At 45.4% G+C, this 25,467-nt stretch overlaps 1 protein-coding gene across 3 annotated transcripts in view; it reads left to right on the top strand.

Annotated features, from left to right (window-relative positions):
* Positions 1-25,467, top strand: part of MERTK (MER proto-oncogene, tyrosine kinase) — a 134,147-nt gene that overhangs the window by 14,650 nt on the left and 94,030 nt on the right. For 2 of the 3 annotated variants that reach the window (XM_025354797.1, XM_025354798.1), the window contains exon 2: positions 18,802-19,222. In XM_025354797.1, coding sequence (XP_025210582.1) covers positions 18,802-19,222 — 421 coding nt within the window. The remainder of the gene's footprint in view (positions 1-18,801; positions 19,223-25,467) is intronic. The other variant, XM_025354799.1, reaches the window with a different exon arrangement.

Below are 25,467 nucleotides of genomic sequence, written 5' to 3'. Positions count from 1 at the left end.
ACCTCAGCCTCTTGAGTAGCTACGACTACAGGTGCATGCCACCACACCCAACTGTTTTTTAACCTTTTTGTAGAGATGTGGTTTTGCCATGTTGTCCAGGCTGGTCTGTGACTCCTGGGGGCAAGTGATCCTCCTGCCTCAGCCTGCCAAAGTGTTGGGATTATAGACATGAGCCACTGCACCTGGCTTCCAGTCACCTTATTTATTTATTTATTTATTTATTTATTTATGACAGAGTCTCATGCTGTCACCCCAGCTGGAGTGCAGTGGCGCGATCTCAGCTCACTGCAACCTCCACCTCCCGGCTTCAAGTGATTCTCCTGCCTCAACCTCCCAAGTAGCTGGGATTACAGGTGCCCACTACCAAGCCCAGCTAATTTTTTTTTGTATTTTTAGTAGAGATGGGGTTTCACCATGCTGGCCACGCTGATCTCAAATTCCTGACTTCATGATTTGCCCACCTCGGCCTCCCAAAGTGCTGGGATTATAGGCGTGAGCCACCACACCCAGCCCCAATTGCCTCTTAATGGGCATTTAGATTTTCCTGAATTTTTCTATTACAAACAACGTGGCCATAAACATTATTATTTTATATTGTGAGGTTTCCTTTGCCATAATTAAATGTGCAGATTTAAAATGTGGAGTCTGATGAGTTTTGATAAATATATGTATCAAAACCCCTACCCAAGTTGAGAGCTGTTAGCCTTCTTACATGTCTCCCTGTGGACATATGTGAATCTCTAGGAGTGGAAATACTGAGTTGTAGGTTATATGCAATTTCAGCCTCATTATATATTGCCAGTCCTGCATATCTTATAGGCAGGTTATTGCCATGGGAGGTCTGGACTAAGATATTTCTTCCCAAGAATACTCTAACCAGATTTGAGAATACTCCTCAGGGCGGGTTGCAACTAGATTGTGAAGTGATTGATGCCACTGGCCCCTTCCCCACTCAGGCTTACCATTCAGTGCCCCATCCTCACCCTTGGCTCTCACACACTGGAGCCTTCCCTCGGTTCAACCCTCAGAACCACCTGCAACCCAGGGCTCAGTAACTGGAGCTTGTATGTGGATTGCAAGGTTAGGGTAGGGGGTGGCTGTGAGAAGCCCTCTTCATTCCTTCCTAGCCATGCAGAGCTGGGCAAGTCACTTAGCACCTGTGAACCTCAGGGTCCTCACCCATGAACTGGGGACAATTCCAGTGATACATCCTTCACAGGATTAGAGAAGATTGTCTAGGTAAAAGGGCTGGTGAAAGGTGAAAAAGTTTCTATGTGGGTTGATACAGGCACTGGGTCCTTTACTTTTTACCCAGGAGAAGATATTGAACATAGATTTGTAACATTTCTTAAAGGACCTCTATGCCAGGAATCAAAGACAAAGGCCAAATATATACTTTGAAATTATACTACAATCTGTATGTCAATTTGGGGAGAATTGATGTTTTTTCTAGGTTGAGATTTCCAATCTATGAACATAGTATATCTCTCCATTTATTTATATCTTCTTGTATTTCTTTATTCAGTGTTTTGTTGTTTTTAGCAGATGAGTTCTGTATGTGCTTTGTTAGATTTATACCTAAGTATTTCACCATTTGGAGTGATTGTAAATGGTATTGTATTTTTAATTTCAATTTATATGTGTTTATTGCTTAATATGTAGAAATACATTAATTTGTATCTTACAACCTTGATGAAATAACTTATTTGTTCCAAGGATACTTTTTTATAGATTCCTTGGAATTTTCTTTTTTTTCTTTTTTATTGTTGAGATGGAGTCTCACTCTGTCACCCAGGTTGGAGTACAGTGGTGCAATCTCAGCTCACTGCAACCTCCACCTCCAGGGCTCAAGTGATTCTTGTGCCTCCCGAGTAGCTGGGATTACAGGCACATGCCACCACCATGCCTGGCTAATTTTTTTGCATTTTTGATACAGACAGGGTTTCACCATGTTGGCCAGGCTGGTCTTGAACTCCTGACTTCAGGTGATCCACCCACCTCAGCCTCCCAGAGTGCTAGGATTACAGCATGAGCCACCATGCCTAGCCTTCTTTGGAATTTTCTTTGAAGATAATTGTATCTGCAAATAGCAATCCTTTTATTTTCTTCTTTTCTGATCTTTTGTTTCTGATATATTTTATTTCTTTTACTTGCTTTATTGCATTGGCTACAACTTTCAGCACAGTGTTGAATACGAATGGGGAAAGCAGATATCCTTGCCTTGTTCCCATTCTTTTTTTTTTTTTTTTTTTTAGATCTTTATTAAGTTGAGGATATGCCCCTCTTTTCTTTCTTTTTTCTTTTTTCTTTTTTTTTTTTTTTTTGAGATGAAGTCTCCTCTGTCACCCAGGCTGGAGTGCAGTGGCACGATCTTAGCTCACTGCAACCTCCGCCTCCCAGGTTCAAGCGATTCTCCTGTCTCAGCCCCCGAGTAGCCAGGACTACAGGCACGCACCACCATGCTCGGCTAATGTTTTTATTTTTGTTTGCTTGTTTGTTTGAGACGGAGTCTTGCTCCATGGCCTGGACTGGAGTGCAGTGGCACAATCTCGGCTCACTGCAAGCTCTGCCTCCCAGATTCACGCCATTCTCCTGCCTCAGCCTCCTGAGTAGCTGGGACTACAGGCATGAGCCACCGCACCCAGCCTAATTTTTGTATTTTAAATAGAGATGGGGTTTCACCATTTTGGCCACACTGGTCTTGAACTCCTGACCTCAGGTGATCCACTTGCCTCGGCCTCCCAAAGTGCTGGGATTACAGGCATGAGCCACCATGCCTGGCTTCTTCCTAATTTTCTTAGAGGGTTTTTTTCCCCCATGAACGAATATTGAATTTTGTTAAATGATCGATATGATCATGTGATTTTTATTTTTTTTAGCCTGTTAGTATGCTGGATGACATTGACTGATTTTCTTTCTTTTTTTTTTTTTTGAGATGGAGTCTTGCTCTGTTGTCCAGGCTGGAGTGCAGTGGCACGATCTTGGCTCAAGCTCCGCCTCCCTGGTTCACGCCATTCTCCTGCCTCAGCCTCCCAAGTAGCTGGGACTATAGGTGCCCACCACCATGCCTGGCTAATTTTTTTTTTTTTTTTGTATTTTTAGTAGAGACAGGGTTTCACCGTGTTAGCCAGGGTGGTCTTGATTTCCTGACCTCGTGATCTGCCTTCCTCGGCTTCCCAAAGTGCTGGGATTACAGGCTTGAGCCACTGTGCCTGGCTGACATTGACTGATTTTCAAATATTGATCTGACTTTCTATCCATGGCATAAATTCCACTTGATTGTGGTATATAATTATTTTTATATATTGGTGAATTCTATTTGTTGATATTTTGTTAAAATTTTTTTCCATTTATGTTCATGAAGAATGTTGATCTTGTTTTTTCTGTATTGTTTTTGTCTGGTTTTGGTATCAGAGCAATACTAGCTTCATAAAATATATAGGAAAGTGCTACCGTCTCTTCTAATTTCTGAAGATTATGTAGAATTGGTGTTAATTCTTCTTTAAGCATTTGGCATAATTCTACAATGAAACCATCTGGGCCTGGAGATTTGTTTTTCGGTAGTTTTAAAAGTTATGAATTCAGTTTCCTTAATAGTTATGGCCCTGTTCAAATTATCTATTTCATGTGGGGTACGTTGTGATAGTTTATGTTTTTTGAAGATTTAATTCACTTCCTCTATGCTACCAAATTCGTGTGTGGTTATTTGTAGTATTCACTTATTATCCTTTTGATGTCTACAGAGTCTATAGTGATTTCCCCTGTTTTATTCCTGATATTAGCAATTTGTCTTCTCATATTTTTCTTTGTTGGTCTTGCTAGAGGTTTGTTAATTTTATTGTTCTTTTCAAATAATTTGTTGTCTCATTGGTTCTGTATTGCTTTTTTTCATTTTCTTTTTTTATCTATTATTTTCTTCTCTCTGCTTGTTTTGGGTTTATTTTGCTCTTTCCCTGTGTTCTAAACTTAAATGATGGATTTTTAATACTATGAATTTCCCCCAGCACTGCTTTAGCTGTATCCCACAAATTTTGACATGTTGTGTTTTTATTTTCATTTGGTTCAATGTATTTAAAATTTTTTCTTTTCTTGATACTTTCTCTTTTTTTTTTTTTTTTTTTTTTTTTTGAGACGGAGTCTGGCTCTGTAGCCCAGGCTAGAGTGCAGTGGCCGGATCTCAGCTCACTGCAAGCTCCGCCTCCCGGGTTCACGCCATTCTCCGGCCTCAGCCTCCCGAGTAGCTGGGGCTACAGGCGCCCGCCACCTCGCCCGGCTAGTTTTTTGTATTTCTTAGTAGAGACGGGGTTTCACCGTGTTAGCCAGGATGGTCTCGATCTCCTGACCTCGTGATCCACCTGCCTTGGCCTCCCAAAGTGCTGGGATTACAGGCTTGAGCCACCGCGCCCGGCCGACACTTTTTCTTTGACCCATGGACTATTTAGAATTTTAGTTTCCACTGGGCGTGGTGGCTCACGCCTGTAATCCCAGCACTTTGGAAAGCTGAGGCGGGTGGATCACCTGAGGTCAGTAGTTCGAGACCAGCCTGACCAACATGGTGAAATCCCATCTCTACTAAATACAAAAAATTAGCTAGGCTTGGTGGTGCATGCCTGTAATCCCAGCTACTTGGAAGGCTGAGGCAGGAGAATCACTTGAACCTGGGAGGCGGAGGTTGTAGTAAGCTGAGATTATGCTATTGCATTCTAGCCTGGGCAACAAGAGCAAAAACTCCATCTCAAAAAATAATAATAATAATAATACATAGTATAGTTTGCAAGTATTGAGAATTTCTATTGTGTTTCTGTTATTAATATCTGGTTATTTCCATTGTAATTAGAGAACACTAACTATATGATTTCAGTTATTTTTAATTTGTTGGGATTTGCTTTATAAGGATATCATTGATCTTTGAAAGCATGTGTATTCTATTATTGGGAAAAGTGTTCTATAAATATAGATTATATATTTTTCTTTTCTTTATTTTTTTGAAACAAGGTCTCATTCTGTCGCCCAGGCTGGAGTGCAGTGGCACTCTGATGGCTCACTGCAGTTTGACCTCCCAGGCTCAAGTGACCCTCCCACTTCAGGCTCCTTAGTAGCTGGTACTACAGCCATGTGCCACTACACCTGGCTAATTTTTATACTTTTTGTTAGAGACAGGGTTTTCCCATGTTGCCCAGGCTGGTCTCAAACTCCTGGGCTCAGGTGATCCGCCTGCCTCAGCCTCGCAAAGTGCTGGGATTACAGGTGTAAGTCACCGAGCCTGGCCAATTAGATTATTTTCATAAAAGTGTTAAGTCCTTTTATATCCTTGATTATTTTTTGTCTAGTTGTTCTGTCCATTATTGGGAGAGGAAGGAAGAGAGAGAGAGGTGTTAAAGTCCCCAACTATAATTGTTTATGTGTTTACCTTTCAGTTCTATCAGTCTTTCTTTCTTTCTTTCTTTCTTTCTTTCTTTCTTTCTTTCTTTCTTTCTTTCTTTCTTTCTTTTTCTTTTTCTTTCTTTCTTTCTTTCTCTCTCTCTCTTTCTTTCTTTCAAGACAGAGTTTCGCTCTTATTGCCTAGGCTGGAGTGCAATGGCGAGATCTCAGCTCACTGCAACCTCCGCCTCCCAGGTTCGAGTGATCCTCCCGAGTAGCTGGGATTACAGACATGCACCACCACACTCAGCTAATTTTTGTATTTTTAGTAGACTCAGGATTTCACCATGTTGGTCAGGCTGGTCTCGAACTCCTGATCTCAGGTGATCCACCCTCCTTAGCCTCCCAAAGTGCTGGGATTACGGGCATGAGCCACTACGCCTGGCCCTGTTCTATCACTTTTTATGTCACACATTTTATAGCTCTTTGCTTTGGTGCATGCTTATGTAGAATTTCTGTGTCTTCTTGGCAGATTGTTTTATTATTAGATAATGTACCTCTCTGTCTTTGTTAATTTTCTTTGACTTGAAGTCTATTTTATCTGATATTAATGTAGCCATTCTGTTCTCTCTTGATTATTCATTACATGATACATCTTTTTCTATCCTTTAGCTTTCAATTTGTGTATATTATTATATTTGGAGTGAATTTTTAATAAATAGCAGATAGGTCATATTTTTTATTCTATTCTGCCAATCTCTGTCTTTTACTAGGTGTATTTAGATTATTTACATTTAATGTATGATATGATAATGCTATGTTAGGTGTTGATTTTTTTTTTTTTTTTTTTTAGATGGAGTCTCCCTCTGTTGCCCAGGCTGGAGTGCAATGGCGCGATCTCAGCTCACGCAAGCTCTGCCTCCCGGGTTCACGCCATTCTCCTGCCTCAGCCTCCCGAGTAGCTGGGACTACAGGCGCCTGCCACCATGCCTGGCTAATTTTTTTGTGTATTTTAAATACAGATGGGGGTTTCACCATGTTAGCCAAGATGGTCTTGATTTCCTGACCTCATGATCCATCCACCTCAGCCTCGTAAAGTGCTGAGATTACAGGCGTGAGCCACCGTGCCCGGCCCTTCAAGTTCTCTTTTAGCCTTGCTTTCTATCTCCTCTCCTTTCAGGACTTCAGTGATATGGATTTTAGATATTTAATCATAGTCCCAGAGACTGTATTCATTTTTTTCAGTCTCTTCTCATTTTTGGTCAAATTGAATACTTTTCTATTGCTTTGATATTTTAGTATACCGATTCTTTCTTTTGTTCGCCTTTCATTTTACTGGTCAACATGGTGAAACCCTGTCTCTGCTATAAATACAAAAATTAGCTGGGTGTGGTGGTGGGCACCTATAGTCCCAGCTACTCAGGAGGCTGAGGTAGGAGAATCGCTTGAACCTGGGAGGTAGAGGTTGCAGTGAGCCGAGATCACACCACTGCACTCCAACCTGGTAACAGAGTGAGACTCTGTCTAAAAGAAAAAAGAAAAAATTAGCTAAAAGATACATAACATATAATTTACCATCTTAACCGTTTCTCAGTGTATAGCTCAGTGGAATTAAATATATTCATAATATTTCACCCTGTAAAACTTAAACTCTGTAACCATTAAACACTAACTCCTGATTTCCTCTCCCCTTAGTCCCTGGCAGTCACCATCCTTGTTCTGTTCTATGTGATTTTGACTACTCTAAGTCAGAGTTTTGAAAAATACTTTTTTAACATCTAGTGTTTTGGGATGTACTTAGTGGGAAGAATAGGGAAAAGTACATCTAGTCTGTTTTGGGAGGGGATTCTTCGTTCTCTGTTACTTAGGGAGGACTTAAACTATTCTTGCTAATGGGTCTGGTCTCCCAGAGACACTCACATTTTAAAAGAAAATGATTTTTTTCCTTAAGGATCGGCGTTTTAGTAATAGGAATTCAGGTACTGGTAGGCTGGAGTATATGTTTTGGGAGTGGCATGATGGAAAAGTTAAACGTGAACTGAGCATCTCATCTGGGTCTTGTGAAAGCCACGGTTGGGCCTCGGGCAGTATAAACCCCAGACCCCCAGAGGGGAAAGCTGCTTTCAGACCCTGGCCAGAAAGTGTTGCCTCAGAGCCTTTCTGTGACACTTGGCATGCTGCCACTGGAGAAAGCAGAGGGAAACCCTTGGTTAAGTAAACATGATATTGTATACAGTATTCATATTTCATTGCAAGAGTTGAATGGTCTGAGTCAGCATAATCAGTTCCATATGTTTGGCATTGATAGTCCAGGCATGACTAGTTGCACCTTTGATACAAGACAGGTCCCATGTTTCATGTTAGGAAAATAATAGCTACCATTTATTGCATGTCTGTGGATGCCAGACACTGTGCATTGTTTCACGTGCAACTTTCCACTCTTGGAGAGAAAACAGGTACTGAAGCAGAGAATTCAGGTACTGGTGAGCTGGAGGGTATGTTTTGGGAGTGGCATGATGGAGAAATTAAACTTGGGGACTCAGCATCTCTTCTGGGTCTTGTGAAAGCCACATCTGAGTCTTGGGGAGAATCAACCCCAGAGCCCCAAAGACTGGAGGGAAACTGTCTCATTTTACAGAAGGAGGACAGTGAGTTTTGGATGGACAGGTGACTTGCACAAGTTCGCCTGGCCTTTACGTGACTGAGCTGGGGCTATGCCTTGTCCCTCTGACTTCCGGGTTCTTGTTCTCACCCTACCCCTCCTACAGCCTCCTCATCTCCTAAAGCACATGCAGTCAAACCTGGGCCCTCTGCATGAGGATTTGTGAGCTCCATCCAGGCCACTCAGTGACCCCCATCCCTGGCCTTCCGCAGCCCCCTGGCCCCACTGTAGAGGGATGTGTGCCACTGAATCTATTCCCTAAAGCAGGGGTCTGACCCTGGCTGCACGTTAGAATCATAAGAGGAGATTTTTAAAAAAATCCCAGTGCCCAAGCTGCACCCTGAACCAATACATTCAAGCCCTGGGTGGGACATGGGCATCAAAAGCTTAAAAACATTTCCTGGAAGCTTCTGATGTTATGCTGGGTTTGAGAGCATAGTGGGAGAGTTGGAAGCAGATAGTGAAAAGTCACGGTCAGATTCTGGAAGGCTCTTTTCTGGTTGCATTGGTGCCCCCCTTGCTAGGGACATGGGCATTGCAGTCTGTTTGGGAAGTTTCTTTTGCAAAGCACCACCAAGAAAAAGGCAATTGCCCCAGTGAAAAAGTGGGGGACAGGCTGAAGCGGATCATGAGAGTGTACCTAAAACCCTTTGGGGCCCTTGGCACTTGCCCTGCTAATGTGTGTGCTCAAGGCCAAGCGGAGAGGTACCCCTGCTCATTTCATTTTTTGGTGTGTGTGGTTTTTTTTGTTTGTTTGTTTTTTGTTTTGTTTTTTTTTGATCCAAAAGGAATGTATGGGGCCAGGGGCAGTAGGAAGGTCACCCTACTGATAAGCCCCTGGTGCTTTTGCTCAGAGGTCCCAGCCCCTTCATGCTGCAAGCCTTGGCTCGGAGAGGTTGGATAGCTTTCCTGGTGTGCCAGGTCCCTGCTTGCTCCTCCAGACCCACTCTCCATGCTGCTCTAAGCCCCAGGAAGCAGCCTGTGGGACGGGCAACAGTGAAATCCCTGGTGCTGTGGCTCCGGCTGGTTTTGACTAAATGACACTAAGTTTTATTTGTTCCACTAAGTAAATCCAGGGTGTTCCCATATTCGTTGCTTATCTGAAATTCAAGTGTAAAGGGCTGTCCTGTTTTTTATCTGGCAACCCAATGCCAACACCTTGTTTTATAGGCAACTTCACGTTCCTTCCACCGTGCAGGCGTTTCTGGGCTTTCACTGGCACTTGGGCTTTTCTCCTCCTGTGGCTGGGCTGTGACCTCTTGGGGCACACACTGCCCAGCCATTTACTTCCTTTCCTTCCTGCAAGCCCCAGGCCTGTTCTCTCCAGCACTGATTCAGGGCTAGCCACCCGTTTCGCTTGCAGGGCTTTGCTACACTTAGGGCAAATGGGCGGCATAATCGCTTCTTCCTCCTTTAACATTCTCCAAGTGGCCCAAGGGTCACTCCAGTGAAGTTAATAATTACCATTTGCAATTTAGGACTGATCTATCGGTCAAGTGAGTTCTGGTTGAAGGTTTCTTTTTTTTTCTCTCTCTCTTCTAATGAATGAAGTGTTGCTACTCTTTCCCCCCCACCCCGAAACGGAGTCTCACTGTGTTGCCCAGCCTGGAGTGCAGTGGTGTGATCTCAGTTCACTGCAACTTCTGCCTCCTGGGTTCAAGCAATTCTCCCTGCCTCACCCTTCTGAGTAGCTGGTATTACAGGCACCTGCCACCATGCCTGGCTACTTTTTGTATTTTTTAGTAGAGACAGGGTTTTGCCATATTGGCCAGGCTGGTCTTGAACGCCTGACTTCAGGTGATCTGTCTGCCTCGGCTTCCCAAAGTGCTGGGATTACAGGCGTGAGCCATTGCATCTGGCCACCATACTTTATCAATCAGGAATCCTTTGGGTATTGCATAAATAGTACTAAGTAGAAAATTTCCTTTTGTGCTATGTTTGGCCTCAGCTAGCTGTGGGGGTAAAGGGAGTAGGGTGGGAGTTCTTAACCTGGGTGACAGGGCAGCTGCTCAGGACATGATTCAAATATCAGCCTGATGTGTGCACACAGAATGGGGGGTGGGGGCACCGGTCTAGATTCTGCCTTTTCTCCTAGAGAGGGTAGGGAAACAGGGATACCAGCATTTACAGGATTCCAGATGCAAAAGCCTTTCTCTGAACTTTGGGAGGCGGAGGCAGGCGGATCACCTGAAGTCAGGAGTTCGAGACCAGCCTGACCAACATAGTGAAACTCAGTCTCTACTAAAAACACAAAAATTAGCTGGGCATGGTGGCACCTGCCTGTAATCCTAGCTACTCAGGAGGCTGAGGCAGGAGAATTGCTTGAACCCAGGAGGCGAGGGTTGCAGTGAGCTGAGATCGCACCGCTGCACTGCAGCCTGGGCTGTGACAGACTGAGACTCGATCTCAAAAAAAAAAAAAAAAAAAAGGCCTTTCTCTAAATCACAAACCCACCTGCAGAAGGACTGTAGGGCTGTCTGATAGCAAATACCTTCAGCAGACAGCACGACTGGCGAGGAAATAGCGCACCTCTGGAATAAGGTGCATCCTCTTGGCCTCTTGGCCTCTTGGCCGTGCATTTATGTGCCATATGTCCATGTGTGCTTGAGGTGGGAAGCAAAGAACCTCTAGGGGCTGAAAGATAAGCCCTCACTCTCTTGCAGCCTCCTCTGGGCCTCGTTTTTATTTTATTTTTATTTTTGGTAGAGACTTGTCTCACGCTGTTGCCCAGGCTGATCTTGAACTCCTGGGCTCAGGCAATCCTCCCGCTTCGGCCTCCCAAAGTGCTGGGAGCCATCATGCCTAGCCTGGGCCTCTTGAGTTTAAGGCTGAACTTTAGAGAGCTCAGCTGATACTTCCACCCATTTTATTGTTGGGGAAGGAATAGAAAGAGCAGGAGTAATGGGTCCCACAAGTTGGTACTCACTCCTGCCGTTCCTCTAACTCCGGTAGAGGAGCTATTCCCCTCTCTTCCCAGGTGCCTGGGATCGTAAAGCAGGCTGATGGCACACAGCATCCCGGGGTGGAGTGCTGGGGTGGGGTGGAACTGAACAGGGTTCACCAGCCAGCACCCTCAGTCCCACAGGGCTGCCATCTGCCCTGCTCAACCCTCTTCCCACAGCATGGAGGGACTCCAGGGCCAGGGACGCTGCTTGCTGCCACATCCCCACCCACTACCATGGGACCTGCAGTTTTAGTTGCTGCTGCTTTCTTTATGCACCTTGGTGATCACCTTGGGCTGTGATCACCAGGCTTCAAGAAAATCAAAGGAGCTCATGTTACGAAAGGCTTGTGGAGACCATCCCTAGAGAGACCGAGAGATGCCTTAGAGCTGAGAGCCCCTCGCATCCCAAGCCTGATGTATATTTTTTCCTCTCACTCACGGCTGGCAATTATATGACTCTAGTATTGCCCTTCCCCATGCATTGTCCAAGACAGACATCACTGATGAAACTCAGCCCTTATCCCCGCGGGGCCCAGACCTGGCTTTAGAAATTCCTACTTTAGGTGGCCGGCAGGCCAGGGTTCAGATGCAAGCCGATAACAGCCATGTCAGCCGTTATCTTTGGAGTGTGCTGGTGGACTCAATGCCTATCAGCTCCTGCTGCTGAGATCCTCTTGTCCTCACGAGAGTTCAAAGAAGTTATAGAGCTTTCCTGAGGCCATCCCTTGAGGTGGTGAGGAACTGGGTGGGCCTCAGCCCTCTGACTGCAGACCTGCTAGCTAACCTCTGAGCAGCACTGCCCGCCAGCCCGTCTGCCATTGCACACTGCACTTCACAAGTGCTCAGCAGGGATCCATGGATTTGAGGGTAGGATTCACTAGTTGATCCCACGGAAAACAGCATTCTTTACTGGCATGCCCTAACCAACCAATTTTGAGTCTAAGAGACTATTCACAAAGCCCCTAAATGTCTGAGCCCCTGTCATTGTGTGTCATAGGCATGCTGACAGTCTCTCCAAGTTCCGCCTCCAGCCACAGCAGTGTCCTTGCCTGGACCACCTCTCTCCCCTGCCCACCCTTCAGGACCCTCTGCACGTCACACCCGTTTATTCTGGAAATGTTTGCCGCCTGTGACTCCATGCCCGTCATCATGGTGGGTTTAGACGATGCCACCTCCAGCCTTCAAGGAAGTTACAGACAAGTATGTTCAGAAAAGCAGGGCAAACTCACACAGAAAAATGGGCAGTGTGTCAATACACATTCATTAATCATGTCCCTTGGGCATGTCCTGTGCTGGGGGCTGGAGAAAGATGATGGAGACAAAAGCCCTGACTTTAAGAAGCAGATGTTAGGGCTCTGGTCAAGGGCTGCATGGTGATTGGAAACACATGGGCACAGGGCAGGGGTGCTGCACCACACAAGTCCAGGACTGGATGGAGTGGCCTCTGGAGTCGGTAAATGCAGCTGCTGGAGCAGCTGGGCGGCTACTCTCGGACCTGAGTGAGAGGCTGGTGATCAAGGCAGTTTAGCAGCACTCGTTGGTGTGAAGTTACAATTCCACTCCAGCGGTTTATGCTGTCCACATGAGGAAGCAACCCCGGAAGAAGGTGGGAGGATCAGGTGGAGATTTCTTGTGAATTCCACCCAAATTACAACCAGAGGCACCCCACTTTTCCATGTGCTATGGAGAAAGGACCACATTTGCATTAAGTCTTTGATGTGGGTAAGCCTTTCAGTCTGAACCCATCCGTAATCACTCTCCAAAAATAATTTCGAGAGTATTCCACTTTTGTGGGGGAAAAACAGAGGGAAAAGATACATTATACAACCAAAGTAATAGAAACAGTGGAAAAATTAGCAACTTAACATATAATTTCTAATTAACCATTGCCCCAACCCTTGGGTCCAAAACCTTGGAACGGTTTTTGTTTTGGCTTTTTTTTTTTTTTCCTTCACATTTTGTATAATCACCCAGGGCCCCCACATAGGGCTGGTGAGGTTATGCATTGCACAGCTCTAGAGAACAATTTATACACCCAACAACGATGTGAATGGCAATACCACCCCGCCTAAAATTGGGCAGTGCGAGCCTCAGCAATCTCATCAGCCACGTGGGGGTCCAGCCTCAGTCCCAACAGTTCTCAAGGGTTAGTTAGACCATGGAAGATTTTTATTAACTCATAATAAAATGAGAAAATAATTAAAATAATAGCTAACATTGAGGGCTTACTGTGATCCTGACAGTCATAACTCCTTTATTCCCGTTGGCAACCCTATAAGGCGCCATGGTTAGCATCCCCACTTTCCCTACGAGCAAACTGAGCCTGAGCAGCCTCGAGCCACCAGCTCTCCACTCCTGAGAACACTCCTTTATGCCAGAATCGCGTCTTTCCTCAGTATTTGGTGTCAGACTGACTTTCCTTTGTGGAACACTGGCGGTAGTGAGGATGCTGTTGCTGTCAGCTCCCTCTTCTCTGTCTCCTGCATCCTTCCTGCTCCTCACTGACTGCCCCTGTAGTCAGGTCTTCACTGCTTTCCTGGAAGGTTCCCGCTTCCTGCTCTTCTTCCTCCTACTCAGCCAGTTGCTGGTGCCAGAATGCCCTTCATCAAGCCCAGCTCTGAGCCTTGCCCTCCCTTGCTCAGAAGCCTTCCAGGAACTTCTCCTGCCTCGGCTGGGATTCAGGGCTCTCCACATTCAGCCTAATTTTGGTTTATCTCCCATTTGTGTTCTAGCAGAGTAGCTCTATTCTTCAGCTAAATTGCTGTTTGCAAACTGGTTGGACTACTTCCTGTCTCTTCAGTTTCCCACCACCTTTGACCCTAGCAGCCCCAGGCACCTTCTCCATCCCTCCTCAGATCCATCCTCTACTCACTCATTCAACAAACCTATTTTGAGCACCTCCTATGTACTGGCTGTAGTGTAGGTGGTAGGTATCATGGAGCTTTTAGTCTGGCTGTGGAGAAAGAACTGGATGAGTAATCGTAAGATGTGTTACAAAAGGGTCCTAGCGCCTAACCTGGGGGTGCTGACCATAGGAGGTTAGTCAGAGAAGGCCTCCCTGATGCTATGGGCAGCCTCCCCTCCCCACCCCCAGTTAGCCATGTCTATCTCCCCTTTAGCTCCTGGGACCCACTGTGGCTCTGTTCTTGAAATAAGTCTCTTTCTTTATCCCATTTGACTGTCGTAGCAAATCTTGAACCCAGGAGGTGCTGTACAAATATCTGTTGACAATCAAATCATTCTGTCAACTTCTGGTAAGTCAAATTGTGCAGATCAGATTTTTTTTTTTTTTTTTTTTTTTTTTTNTATGTTTACTACCAGTGAAAAACACTGAGCAGAAGTGACATGATCTTACTTCTTCCCCCAACCTCTTTCTTTAAAATTACAGATTCAGGAGGTACATATGCTTGTTTGTTCCATGGGTATTACATATGTAATGGTGGAGAGTGTAATGGGCTTCCAGTGTACCCATCACCCAAATATTGAACATTGTAACCAATAGATAATTTTTCAAACCTCACTCCCTTCCCATCCTCCCTGCTTTTGGAGTTCCCAGTGTCTATTAGTTCCATCTTTATGTTCTTGTACCCATTGTTGAGTTCCTACTCATGTGTGAGAACATGTGATATTTGATCTTCTGCTCATGAGTTAGTTCATTTAAGATTATGGCCTCCAGTTCTATCCATGTTGCTGCAAAGGACATGATTCATTCACTTTATGGCTGTGGAGTAGCTCTTTTTTTTTTTTTTTTTTTGAAACAGAGTCTCACTCTCTTGCCCAGGCTGGAGTGCAGTGGTGCGATCTCGGCTCACTGCAAGCTCCGCCTCCCGGGTTCATGCCATTCTCCTGCCTCAGCCTCCCAAGTAGCTGGGACTACAGGCGCCCGCCACCACGCCCAGCTAATTTTTTGTATTTTTAGTAGAGATGGGGTTTCACCGTGTTAGCCAGGATGGTCTCGATCTCCTGACCTCGTGATCCGCCCACTTCGGCCTCCCAAAGTGCTGGGATTACAGGCGTGAGCCACTGTGCCCAGCCTTTTTTTTTTTTTTTTTGTTGAGACAGAGTTTCGTTCTTGTTGCCCAGGCTGGAGTGCAACGGCACGATCTTGGCTTACTGCAACCTCCGCCTCCCAGGTTCAAGCAATTCTCCTGTCTCAGCCTCCTGAGTAGCTGGGATTACAGGCACCTGCCACTACGCCTGGCTACATTTTGGTATTTTTAGTAGAGATGGGGTTTCACCATGTTGGCCAGGCTGGTCTCGAACTCCTGACCTCAGGTGATCCACCCGCCTTGGCCTCCCAAAGTGCTGGGATTACAGGCGTGCGCCACTGCTCCTGGCCCAGATATCTTTTAAACCATCTAGAGTGTTGAGTGATTTCAGGGTGGGTTTAGTGGCTCTCTGACTTCAGTGGTGTCACCTTAGTGGGTGGCCTTGCCTGTAACCAAGTTAACACTTTGTTTAGTGAACAGCTTGGCTCATGGAAAACTGAAGATTATACCCCAAGCTGTAATCAGAGGTTACTATCTTGCAGGGTTCAGCTTACAAAACAGACTTTCTTTTTTTCTTTTTTTTTTTTTGAGACGGAGTCCCCTAGGCTGGAGTGCAGTGGCGTGATCTTGGCTCACTGCAAGCTCTGCCTCCCAGGTTCCGCCATTCTCCTGCCTCAGCCTCCCAAGTAGCTGGGACTACAGGCACCGACCACCGCACCCAGATAATTTTTTGCATTTTTAGTAGAGATGGGGTTTCACCGTGTTAGCCAGGATGGTCTCCATCTCCTGACCTCGTGATCCGTCCACCTCGGCCTCCCAAAGTGCTGGGATTACAGGCATGAGCCACTGCGCCCGGCCCCAGGCTTTTATTTTATATTGTATATGCTTCAATAAATACTTGAATTTTTTCACAACAAATTTGTTAGCTTTCTAATTAAAAATTTAAAATATTCTTAAATAAATTAAACCAACGAAGGTATTGTTTGCTTCTCCCACTTCCCATTTTTGCCTTCTAAGAAAGGAACCTATATTTAAAGGGTGGAAAAAGTAATTTGGATTAAACCCCTGACTCCTGAGTCCTCTGTAGCTCAGTGAATAGGAAGAACCACAGATGAGTGTGCCCATCCAAGTGGCAAAGGTGAATTGTCAAGGCTTCAAAGTACATGAGTAAAGGGTCAGGCGCGCTGGCTCACGCCTGTAATCCCAGCACTTTGGGAGGCCGAGGTGGGTGGATCATGAGGTCAAGAAATCGAGACCATCCTGGCCAACATGGTGAAACACCGTCTCTACTAAAAATACAAAAATTAGCCGAGCGTGGTGGCTTGCGCCTGTAGTCCCAGCTACTCAAGAGGCTGAGGCAGGAAAATCACTTGAATCCAGGAGGCGGAGGTTGCAGAGAACTGAGATTGTGCCACTGCCCGCCCTCCACTCCAGTCTGGTGACAGAGCGAGACACCGTCTCAGAAAACAAACAAAAACAAAGCCTACATGAGTAAGTAGAGCACCCTTGAGGGAGCTCTGCAGGCATGAGACAAACAGCCAGAACATGCATTGCTGCAGAAGCATCCACACGTCAGAGGAAGAGGAGCCCCCTCCTCTACCAAGAGCATAGGCCCAGCCTTGTGAAGGTTTGCCTGGCATGTGGGCTGTGGGTGACTGGAGAGGCAACGGTCCCTGTCTGTTGTCATCCTGATCTTCACTCCCTGGCATAAGTGAGCACTCCCGTGACAGCACATTCATCTGTCTGGACAGCTGGGCTCCAGGCCAGTCCACAGCTGACCCACATAGCCCTCCCCTAAAGCACACAGAAGGCCCTACACTCCCACACTCACCAAGACCTCAGGATAAGGAAAAGTCTTCCTGTGTTCTTGTAGGAAAATCTCTTCTCTCGTATCTCACATTGATCCTGACTCACTAAGGAGGCAGTTCCCAAAGGCAACAGCCATGAGAGTTGGCCCCCAACATCAAAGGGGCCTGGGAGGGAGCAGTTGCTGGAATGGGAGAGGGAGCTGCGTGGCGAGGGCCCCCAGACAGAGGTATGCCCTTCAGTTGAGGCATACGTGCTGACCACAGTGGCTTGGCAGAGAGGAAGCTAGAGGGAAAATTCCCAGATCTCTTCTCTTCTGCCCACAATTTCCTGCTTATATCTCCCATTAGCCAATTAAATACTTAATTGCATACTTAAATTTAAGAAATTCCAGCCTGGGCACATAGCCAGACTCCCTCCCTACAAGAAAAAATTTTAAACCAGCTGGACGTGGTAGCATGAGCCTATAGTCCATCCTACTCGGGAGGCTGAGGTAGGAGGATCACTTAAACCTAGGAGATTGAAGTTGCAGTGAGTTACTGCGCCCCTGCTCTCCAGCCTGGGTGACAGAGCATGAAGGCCCTGTCTCTTTAAAAAACAATTATTTGTTGTTCATCTGAAATTCAAGCTTAACTGGGCTTCCTGTGTTAGTTGCTAAATCGGGCACAACTCTGAGCAGAGAACACCCTACTCCCTGCACACACACTCAGGAGCCCAGGAGGGCATGATGTCCTGGGCATGGCAGGAGGCCAGCCCTTGAGCAAGGATGGAGCCCCCTCCGTGTACCCCCAGCCACCAACCCATAATGTAGAATGCGCGGCCTATATCTCTCCTACCCGTCTGTCTCACGCACTCCCTGCCAACGTATTTGAATAGATAACAACCAGTGTGGAATCTTACGTCCAAAAATGCCACTCAGAAAGCCAAAAGTACAGCTGTTATGAGCCTTCCCTTGCTCAGAAACCATCTAAAAATACTTGTGGACCAGATGAAATGAAAACATTTCCAGGTTTATTCCAGCAAGCAAGCATTTTCCCGGAAGCTTCAGTATTCCATAGCTGGTAACTTAAGCACACTTTTTTTGTTGTTAAGGCACAGCAATTGTAAACTCATCTCTTTGTGACCTTGAGCAGCCCATCTTTTTTTTTTTTTTTTCTTTTTTTGAGACAGAGTCTTACTCTGTCACCCAGGCTGGAGTGCAGTGGCACGATCTTGGCTCACCACAGCCTTGATCTCCTGGGCTCAAGCTATCCTCCTGCCTCAACCCCCCAAGTAGCTGGGACTACAGGTGCATGCCAACACACCTGGCTAATTTTGGTTTTTTGTTTTTTTGTTTTTTTTTTTTTAACCTCGAGCAGCTTTTTAAAGACGATTAGCCAAATTTGCAGCATAGTCTCTGACAGAGCAGACAAGTTATTTATTTTGAGGCAGGGTCTCGCTCTGTCGCCCAGGCTGGAGTGCTGTGGTGCCACCTTGGCTCACTGTAACCTCCGCCTCCCAGGTTCAAGCTATTCTCCTGCCTCAGCCTCCCAAGTAGCTGGGATTATAGGAATGTGCCACCATGCCCAGCTAATTTTTGTATTTTTAGTAGAGATAGGTTTTTGCCATGATGTCCAGGCTGGTCTCAAACTCCTGACCTCAAGTGACCCTCCCGTCTCCACCTCCCAAGTGTCAAGATTACAGGCGTGAGTCACCATGCCTGGCCAAGAAAAGTGACCTTGAGCCCTGCTGTGTCATCACCTTCTTCTTATACTGCTGAGTTGGGCATGAAGGACTTGGAATGAGTCAGTAAGAAGAAAAATTTTGGTTTTGGTAGGGGGAGTTATATTTCTTTGGTACTCTTCCAGAGGCGAGTTTATAAATGAATGAACTGGTGAATGAGAATATGTCCAGACGTGTGTTTTAATGAATTCTGCTCATCTTTTCCTGGGGCACAGAGGACACCCCAGTGCTCTGTCTTCATGGCCTAAGAAGTTGGGAACCTACTTGGGAAACTCTTATTATTTAAAAGGCTAAATTTTGGATGTTCTGTTTTACAGCAATCACTGAGGCAAGGGAAGAAGCCAAGCCTTACCCGCTATTCCCAGGACCTTTGCCAGGGAGCCTGCAAACTGACCACACATCGTTGTTATCCCTTCCTCACACCAGTGGGTACCAGCCTGCCTTGATGTTTTCACCAACCCAGCCTGGAAGACCATATACAGGAAATGTAGCCATTCCCCGGGTGACCTCTGCCGGGTCAAAGCTCCTACCGCCTCTTGCCTTCAAACACACAGTTGGACACATAATACTTTCTGAACATAAAGATGTCAAATTTAATTGTTCAATCAGTGTACCTAATATATACCAGGACACCACAATTTCTTGGTGGAAAGATGGGAAGGAATTGCTTGGGGCACATCATGCAATTACACAGTTTTATCCAGATGATGAAGTTACAGCAATAATCGCTACCTTCAGGTATGTGTTCTTTCTTCCTTTTTTATTTTTTTAGTTTTAATTTTTACTTATTTATTTAGAGAACACAGTCTCACTCTGTAGCCCAGGCTGGAGTGCAGTGGCACGATCTCAGCTCATTGCAACCTCCACCTCCTGAGTTCAAACAATTCTCCTGCCTCAGCCTCCAGCATAGCTGGGATTACAGGCCGACCACCACGCCCAGCTACTTTTTTTTGTTGTTGTATTTTTAGTAGATGAGGTTTCACCATGATGCCCAGGCTGGTCTCAAACTCCAGACCTCAGCTGATCCGCCCACCTCGGCCTCCCAAAGTGCTGGGATTAGAGGCATGAGCTACCTTACCAGGCCTCTTCCTTTCTTTTTATTTTTTATTTTTATTTTGAGGCAGAGTCTGGCTCTGTCACCCAGGCTGGAGTGCAGTGGCGCAATCTCGGCTCACTGCAAGCTCCGCTTCCTGGGTTCACGCCATTCTCCTGCCTCAGCCTCTCGAGTAACTGGGACTACAGGCGCCTGCCTCCATGCCCAGCTAATTTTTTGTATTTTTAGTAGAGATGGGGTTTCACCGTGTTAGCCAGGATGGTCTCGATCTTCTGACCTCGTGATCCGCCCACCTTGGCCTCCCAAAGTGCTGGGATTACAAGCGTGAGTCACCTCGCCCAGCCCCTTTCTTTTTAAATGTCGTTATGCTAATGCTGCCTCAAAAGCAAAAGCCTTTTGTTTTCTGTTTAAGCAACCCACTGGTCGCTTTAGAGAGTTGAAGGATAGCTGACTATGTGTTCAATCTGAGCTTGGCAGTGTTGGAACTGTTGGTTAGCAGATACTCAGGGGCTGGGCCTGGGATGCTACTTCCCACCTGACCTACATATCATATCAAGTACAGCTGGACCCAAGAGCTCTACCAGTGAGTGGGAACAGTGTTTCTTACCGGGTAGGAGGAGACTTCAAAATCACCCTGGCCACGTGGGGCTTTTTAAACAGAGCAATTACTTGAGCTTGAGAGTTCTGGGCTGCAGTGTGCTATGCCAGTTGGGTGTCTGCATCAATATGGGGACCCCCCCCCACCGCCACCAAAAGCAGGGGACCATCAGGTTGCCTAAGGAGGAGTGAACTGGCCCAGGTCAGAAATGGAGCAGGTCAAAACTCCTGCACGGGTCAGTAGTGCGATTGCACCTGTGACTAGCCACTGCATCCCAGCCTGGGCAACATCGTGAGACCCTGTCTCAAAAAAAAAAAAAAGCCCGAAAAATAAAAACCAGTGCAGCTTTCTCATCCCTTCAGTTACCCTGCCGCCCCTGTCTTCCACCTCTCCTCACTGCCTCCCAGTGCTGATGTATCCCCCGTGCACTGTGGGGCAGGAAGAGATGGAAGGTCTGTCTCTGGAAATGAGGCCCTAAGCCTCAGACCATCATCTCAGTACTCCACTTTGTTTTTTTTGTTTTTGTTTTTGTTTTTTGAGACGGAGTCTCGCTCTGTCGCCCAGGCTGGAGTGCAGTGGCCGGATCTCAGCTCACTGCAAGCTCCGCCTCCCGGGTTTGCGCCATTCTCCTGCCTCAGGCTCCCGAGTAGCTGGGACTACAGGCGCCCGCCACCTTGCCCGGCTAGTTTTTTGTATTTTTTTTTTTAGTAGAGACGGGGTTTCACCGCGTTAGCCAGGATGGTCACGATCTCTTGACCTCGTGATCCGCCCGTCTCGGCCTCCCAAAGTGCTGGGATTACAGGCTTGAGCCACCGCGCCCGGCCTCCACTTTGTTTTTTAAGAGCAAGCTAGATGAGGTGGGGTGTTGTGTGTGACAGGGATAAGCTAAGCCAGGACTCGTATCTGGAATACTCTGTTTTCCCAGAGATCCAGCTGTCATGTCTCAGAATGCTGCAGATGGGCAGGTAGATGCTTCTCTTCTCGCCACCCCTTTTGTATTCTCCACCCTTTCGTCTTAGCCAGGAGGTGTTTTGCTTTTCTGTTTTTGTTTTTTGCATCAGGACTTTGTTGCATGCACAGTTTTAGAATTGGGTTGGCCTGTGGTTGTTAAAAGCACAGAATGAGGTCAGAGCCACACAGCGTGGAAGGGAGAACCTTTTTCCTGCAATTCTTCCACTTTGGAACGGAGCCTTCTTTGATCTGTTACATTTTCACTTTCTCTGACATGATACTTGGCACTGTCCCACACTGTGTCATGCCTTTTAGTGAATCATTTTGTTTCCTTTTCAGAAAACCACCTCACAATTACCACAGACCTAACTACTTGGGTTAGTGTGCCAACACTTTCACAAGATGTGCCCTTTTTTTCACATTTTTCCCCCAGGTTGTAGGCTTGGTTAGTGGATAACCCCTTAGCCTCCAGGCAAAGAATGCAACTTCCACATTACTCTGGCTTGGTCTCTCCGCAGCCATTCTCAGCCAGTGGCTAAGACTGCTTAGGAGATTTGACTTTATTTTTTCTACGTCAACTATAAAAAGCAGGTTTCTTACAATTATATAGACATAGCTTCTGAAGAGAGAAGTAAAACTATCATTTAATAATAAGTGAATGACTGAGGCGGGCAAATCACAAGGTCAAGAGATCAATACCATCCTGGCCAACATGGTGAAACCCCGTCTCTACTAAAGATGCAAAAATTTGCCAGGCATGGTGGTGCACGCCTATAGTCCCAAATACTCGGGAGGCTGAGGCAGGAGAATCGCTTACACCTGGGAGGTGGAGGTTGCAGTGAGCTGAGATTGCACCACTGCACTCCAGCCTGGCAACAAAGCAAGGCTCCATCTCAAAAGAAAAAAAAAAAGAAAGAAGAAGTGAATGAGGAGTAGTTTAAAGATTTCAAGAACAGCAAGCTGGCACATTGGTCTCATTGGGTGTCACCTAGGAGGGGAGCATAGCCCTACCCTGCTGTCTCTCTGGACTTGGCCAGTGCATGACTGTGGATGAGCTGCCTCATCTTCCCTGGTCTATTTTCCAAAGGAAGAGATGAACTTGGACCATGTGACTGCCAGCTCTACTTCTGCTCTCAGATGCCATGAGCTGTTCAGAGGACTTAAATTATAGAGTTTTAAAATTTTGATTAGTCAGTTTCTTGTTTTGGACCCATGTCTTTAGAGTGCAGAAGATGACCTGGGTGTTATTTTGAGAACTTTACAAATTTGGAGTAGAATTTATTCTACTGTTTGTATTCAGCTTATTACATATAAACTCATTCTAAAGGAGAAAAATCTTATTTGACCTCCAAACTAAGCCTGAAAGCAAATTTAGTGATCAGAAGTTTTGCAAATGATGAGCATTTCATTGAATTAGGTAGCATACAGGATGATACCAAATTTGCCTGTGTATGATTCTTCAACTTTATTAAGGTAATGTTCAGGGGCACAGTAACTGTAGAGCGATTCAGTGAAATAAATTATAGTTGTAAGAGTTAAAGAAAGAGGAAATAAACACGAAATGCAGCTTAACAGTCAAAGATGGGTTTATTTTAGAGAAATAAACCTGAGAGGGGCTTCTGGCCAATTTCAGTGAGGAGCATTATCTTTTATAGCCTAAAAGCATATATTAGTTTTAGGGTAAGCGGCTTATCACAAGCTTGGAATGTTTGTATGTTGGGGAGAAGTTTATGGCAGGGTTGGAATGTCTCTGGTCAGAGGGGAGGTTATCTTGGGGCTGATATCTCTCTGGGCTGAAGGGGACTTTATCTTGGGGCTGGCATGTCTCTGGTCGGGGAGGGGTTTGGAATGTTTTTGGTTGGAGATGTTATTTGTGGTTTATGGTCATGCTGACCTTAGCCATTAGGCTGATGCCCTTTAGATTTAGGCGGTTTTTAATCAAGGTGAACTTTAGAATGACAGTGCTTGTCCAAGATTGCAATACTCCTGCTCTGTCAATAGTTACTTAATCAAGATGACAAATATTTATATAATTTCTTGGCAAGAGAGGATGATGTTGGAGACCCTAAACGTGCAGTGTTTTTTAGGTGAGGACATAGAGCCCTGTGAGCAGGGTCACTAGGCAGTGAGCTAGTCTTACTTAAACAGGGAGCCTGATTTGCACACCTGCAGTGACTTCTCTTCTCACATCTCCTGGGCCCTAAGGAAATCTACTGTGGCTCCCAGGAACAGTGAAGAGTTAAAAAATAGTTTTAGGCTTTCAATATATGTAATTTTATTAGAAATTCATTAGCCTGCAATTTTGCTGGAGTTGCCATTAGCAACATCTGTATGGACTATGTTTATTCAAGAGAATATGCAATTAAAATCACTAGGGGAAGAGAACATGGATGTATATTGGCAGGCGTCAAAAGGACTCTAGAGAGAAACACCCGGTATTTTCAGTTTGGTCATGGGATCTTTTTTTTCTAAAAGGTATTAGGATCACACATAGAAATTCCCATAAGAATTTGGCCGTGTGCGGTGGCTCACGCCTGTAATCCCAGCACTTTGGGAGGCCGAGGTGGGTAGATCATGAGGTCAGGAGATCAAGACCATCCTGGCTAACATGGTGAAACCCCATCTCTACTAAAAATGCAAAAAATTAGCTGGGCGTGGTGGTGAACGCCTGTAGTCCCAGTACTCGGGAGGCTGAGGCAGGAGAATGGCATGAACCTAGGAGGTGGAGCTTGCAGTGAGCTGACATCAAGCCACTGCACTCTAGCCTGGGCGACAGAGCAAGACTCCGTCTCAAAAAATAAAAATAAAAAGAATAGGCAGAATTTATGTGAATTTTTAAAATGATGAGGTCTCTAGATTGAGGACCCCATACTTTGTATCTGCACTCATTCTTTAAATATGACACAATTGTGAGTTACTAGAGACTGACCCTGTGTTTATCTTTCTTTTCATTATACTTTAAGTTCTGGGTTACATGTACAGAACGTGCAGATTTATTACATAGGTATACACGTGCCATGGTGCTTTGCTACACCCATCAACCCATCATCTACCTTAGGTATTTCTCCTAATGCTGTCCCTCCCCTAGCCCCCCCACCCCTGACAGGCCCCGATGTGCGAAGGTTCCCCTCCCTGTGTCCATGTGTTCTCATTGTTCAATTCCCACTTATGAGTGAGAGAACATGCAATATTTGATTTTCTGTTCCTGTGTTAGTTTGCTGAGAATGATGGTTTCCAGCTTCATCCATGTCCCTGCAAAGGACATGAACTCATCCTTTTTTATGGCTGTGTAGTATTCCATGGCATATATGTGCCTCATTTTCTTAATCCAGTCTATCATTAATGGACATTTGGCTTGATTCCAAGTCTTTGCTATTGCGAATGGTCCTGTAATAAACATATGTGTGCATATGTCTTTATAGCAGAATGATTTATAGTCCTTTGGGTATATACCCAGTAATGGGATTGCTGGGTCAAATGGTATTTCTGGTTCTAGATCCTTGAGGAATTGCCACACTGTCTTCCACAATGGTTGAACTAATGTACACTCCCACCAACAGTGTAAGAGTGTTCGTATTTCTCCACATCCTCTCCAGCATCTGTTGCTTCGTGACTTTTTAATGATCACCATTTAAACTGGTGTGAGATGGTATCTCATTGTGGTTTTGATTTGCCTTTCTCCAATGACCAATAATGATGAGCTTTTTTTCATATGTTTGTTGTCCGCATAAATGTCTTCTTTTGAGAAGTGTCTGTTCATATCCTTTGCCCACTTTTTGATGGGGTTGTTTGTTTTTTTCTTATAAATTTGTTTAAGTTCTTTGTAGATTCTGGATATTAGCCCTTTGTCAGATGGATAGATTGCAAAAATTTGTTGCATTCTGTAGGTTGTCTTTTCACTCTGATGATAGTTTCTTTTGCTGTGCAGAAGCTCTTTAGTTTAATTAGATCCCATTTGTCAATTTTGGCTTTTGTTGCCATTGCTTTTGGTGTTTTCATCATGAAGTCTTTGCCCATGCCTATGTCCTGAATGGTACTGTCTAGGTTTTCTTCTAGAGTTTTTATGGTTTCAGGTCTTACATTTAAGGGGAAGAGAAGGGAAAGCATCTGGTCTTTGGTCCTAAAACAGCACCGGTCCAAGTTGAAGATGTGGTTTAGAGTATCTAATGGCCCAGAGCTTTGGTTACTCCTCACACCTTCCATTGCTCTGACACCCTCTTTCCCGTAGTGGCCCCTGCTGTCATATAGTTCTCTCCCTTCCAAAGGAAGAAAGGACTGTGATAAAGTCATTTAAGGAAAGCTGTAACATTCACTGACGATGTCATTTTAGACACCAAGAAATAGAGCTATTATAAAAATCAATACACATAGGCAAGTACA

Source organism: Theropithecus gelada, chromosome 13 (assembly GCF_003255815.1).
Source record: "Theropithecus gelada isolate Dixy chromosome 13, Tgel_1.0, whole genome shotgun sequence".
NCBI classification, from domain to species: Eukaryota; Metazoa; Chordata; class Mammalia; order Primates; family Cercopithecidae; genus Theropithecus; species Theropithecus gelada.
This window is presented reverse-complemented; position numbering and strand designations above follow the sequence as displayed.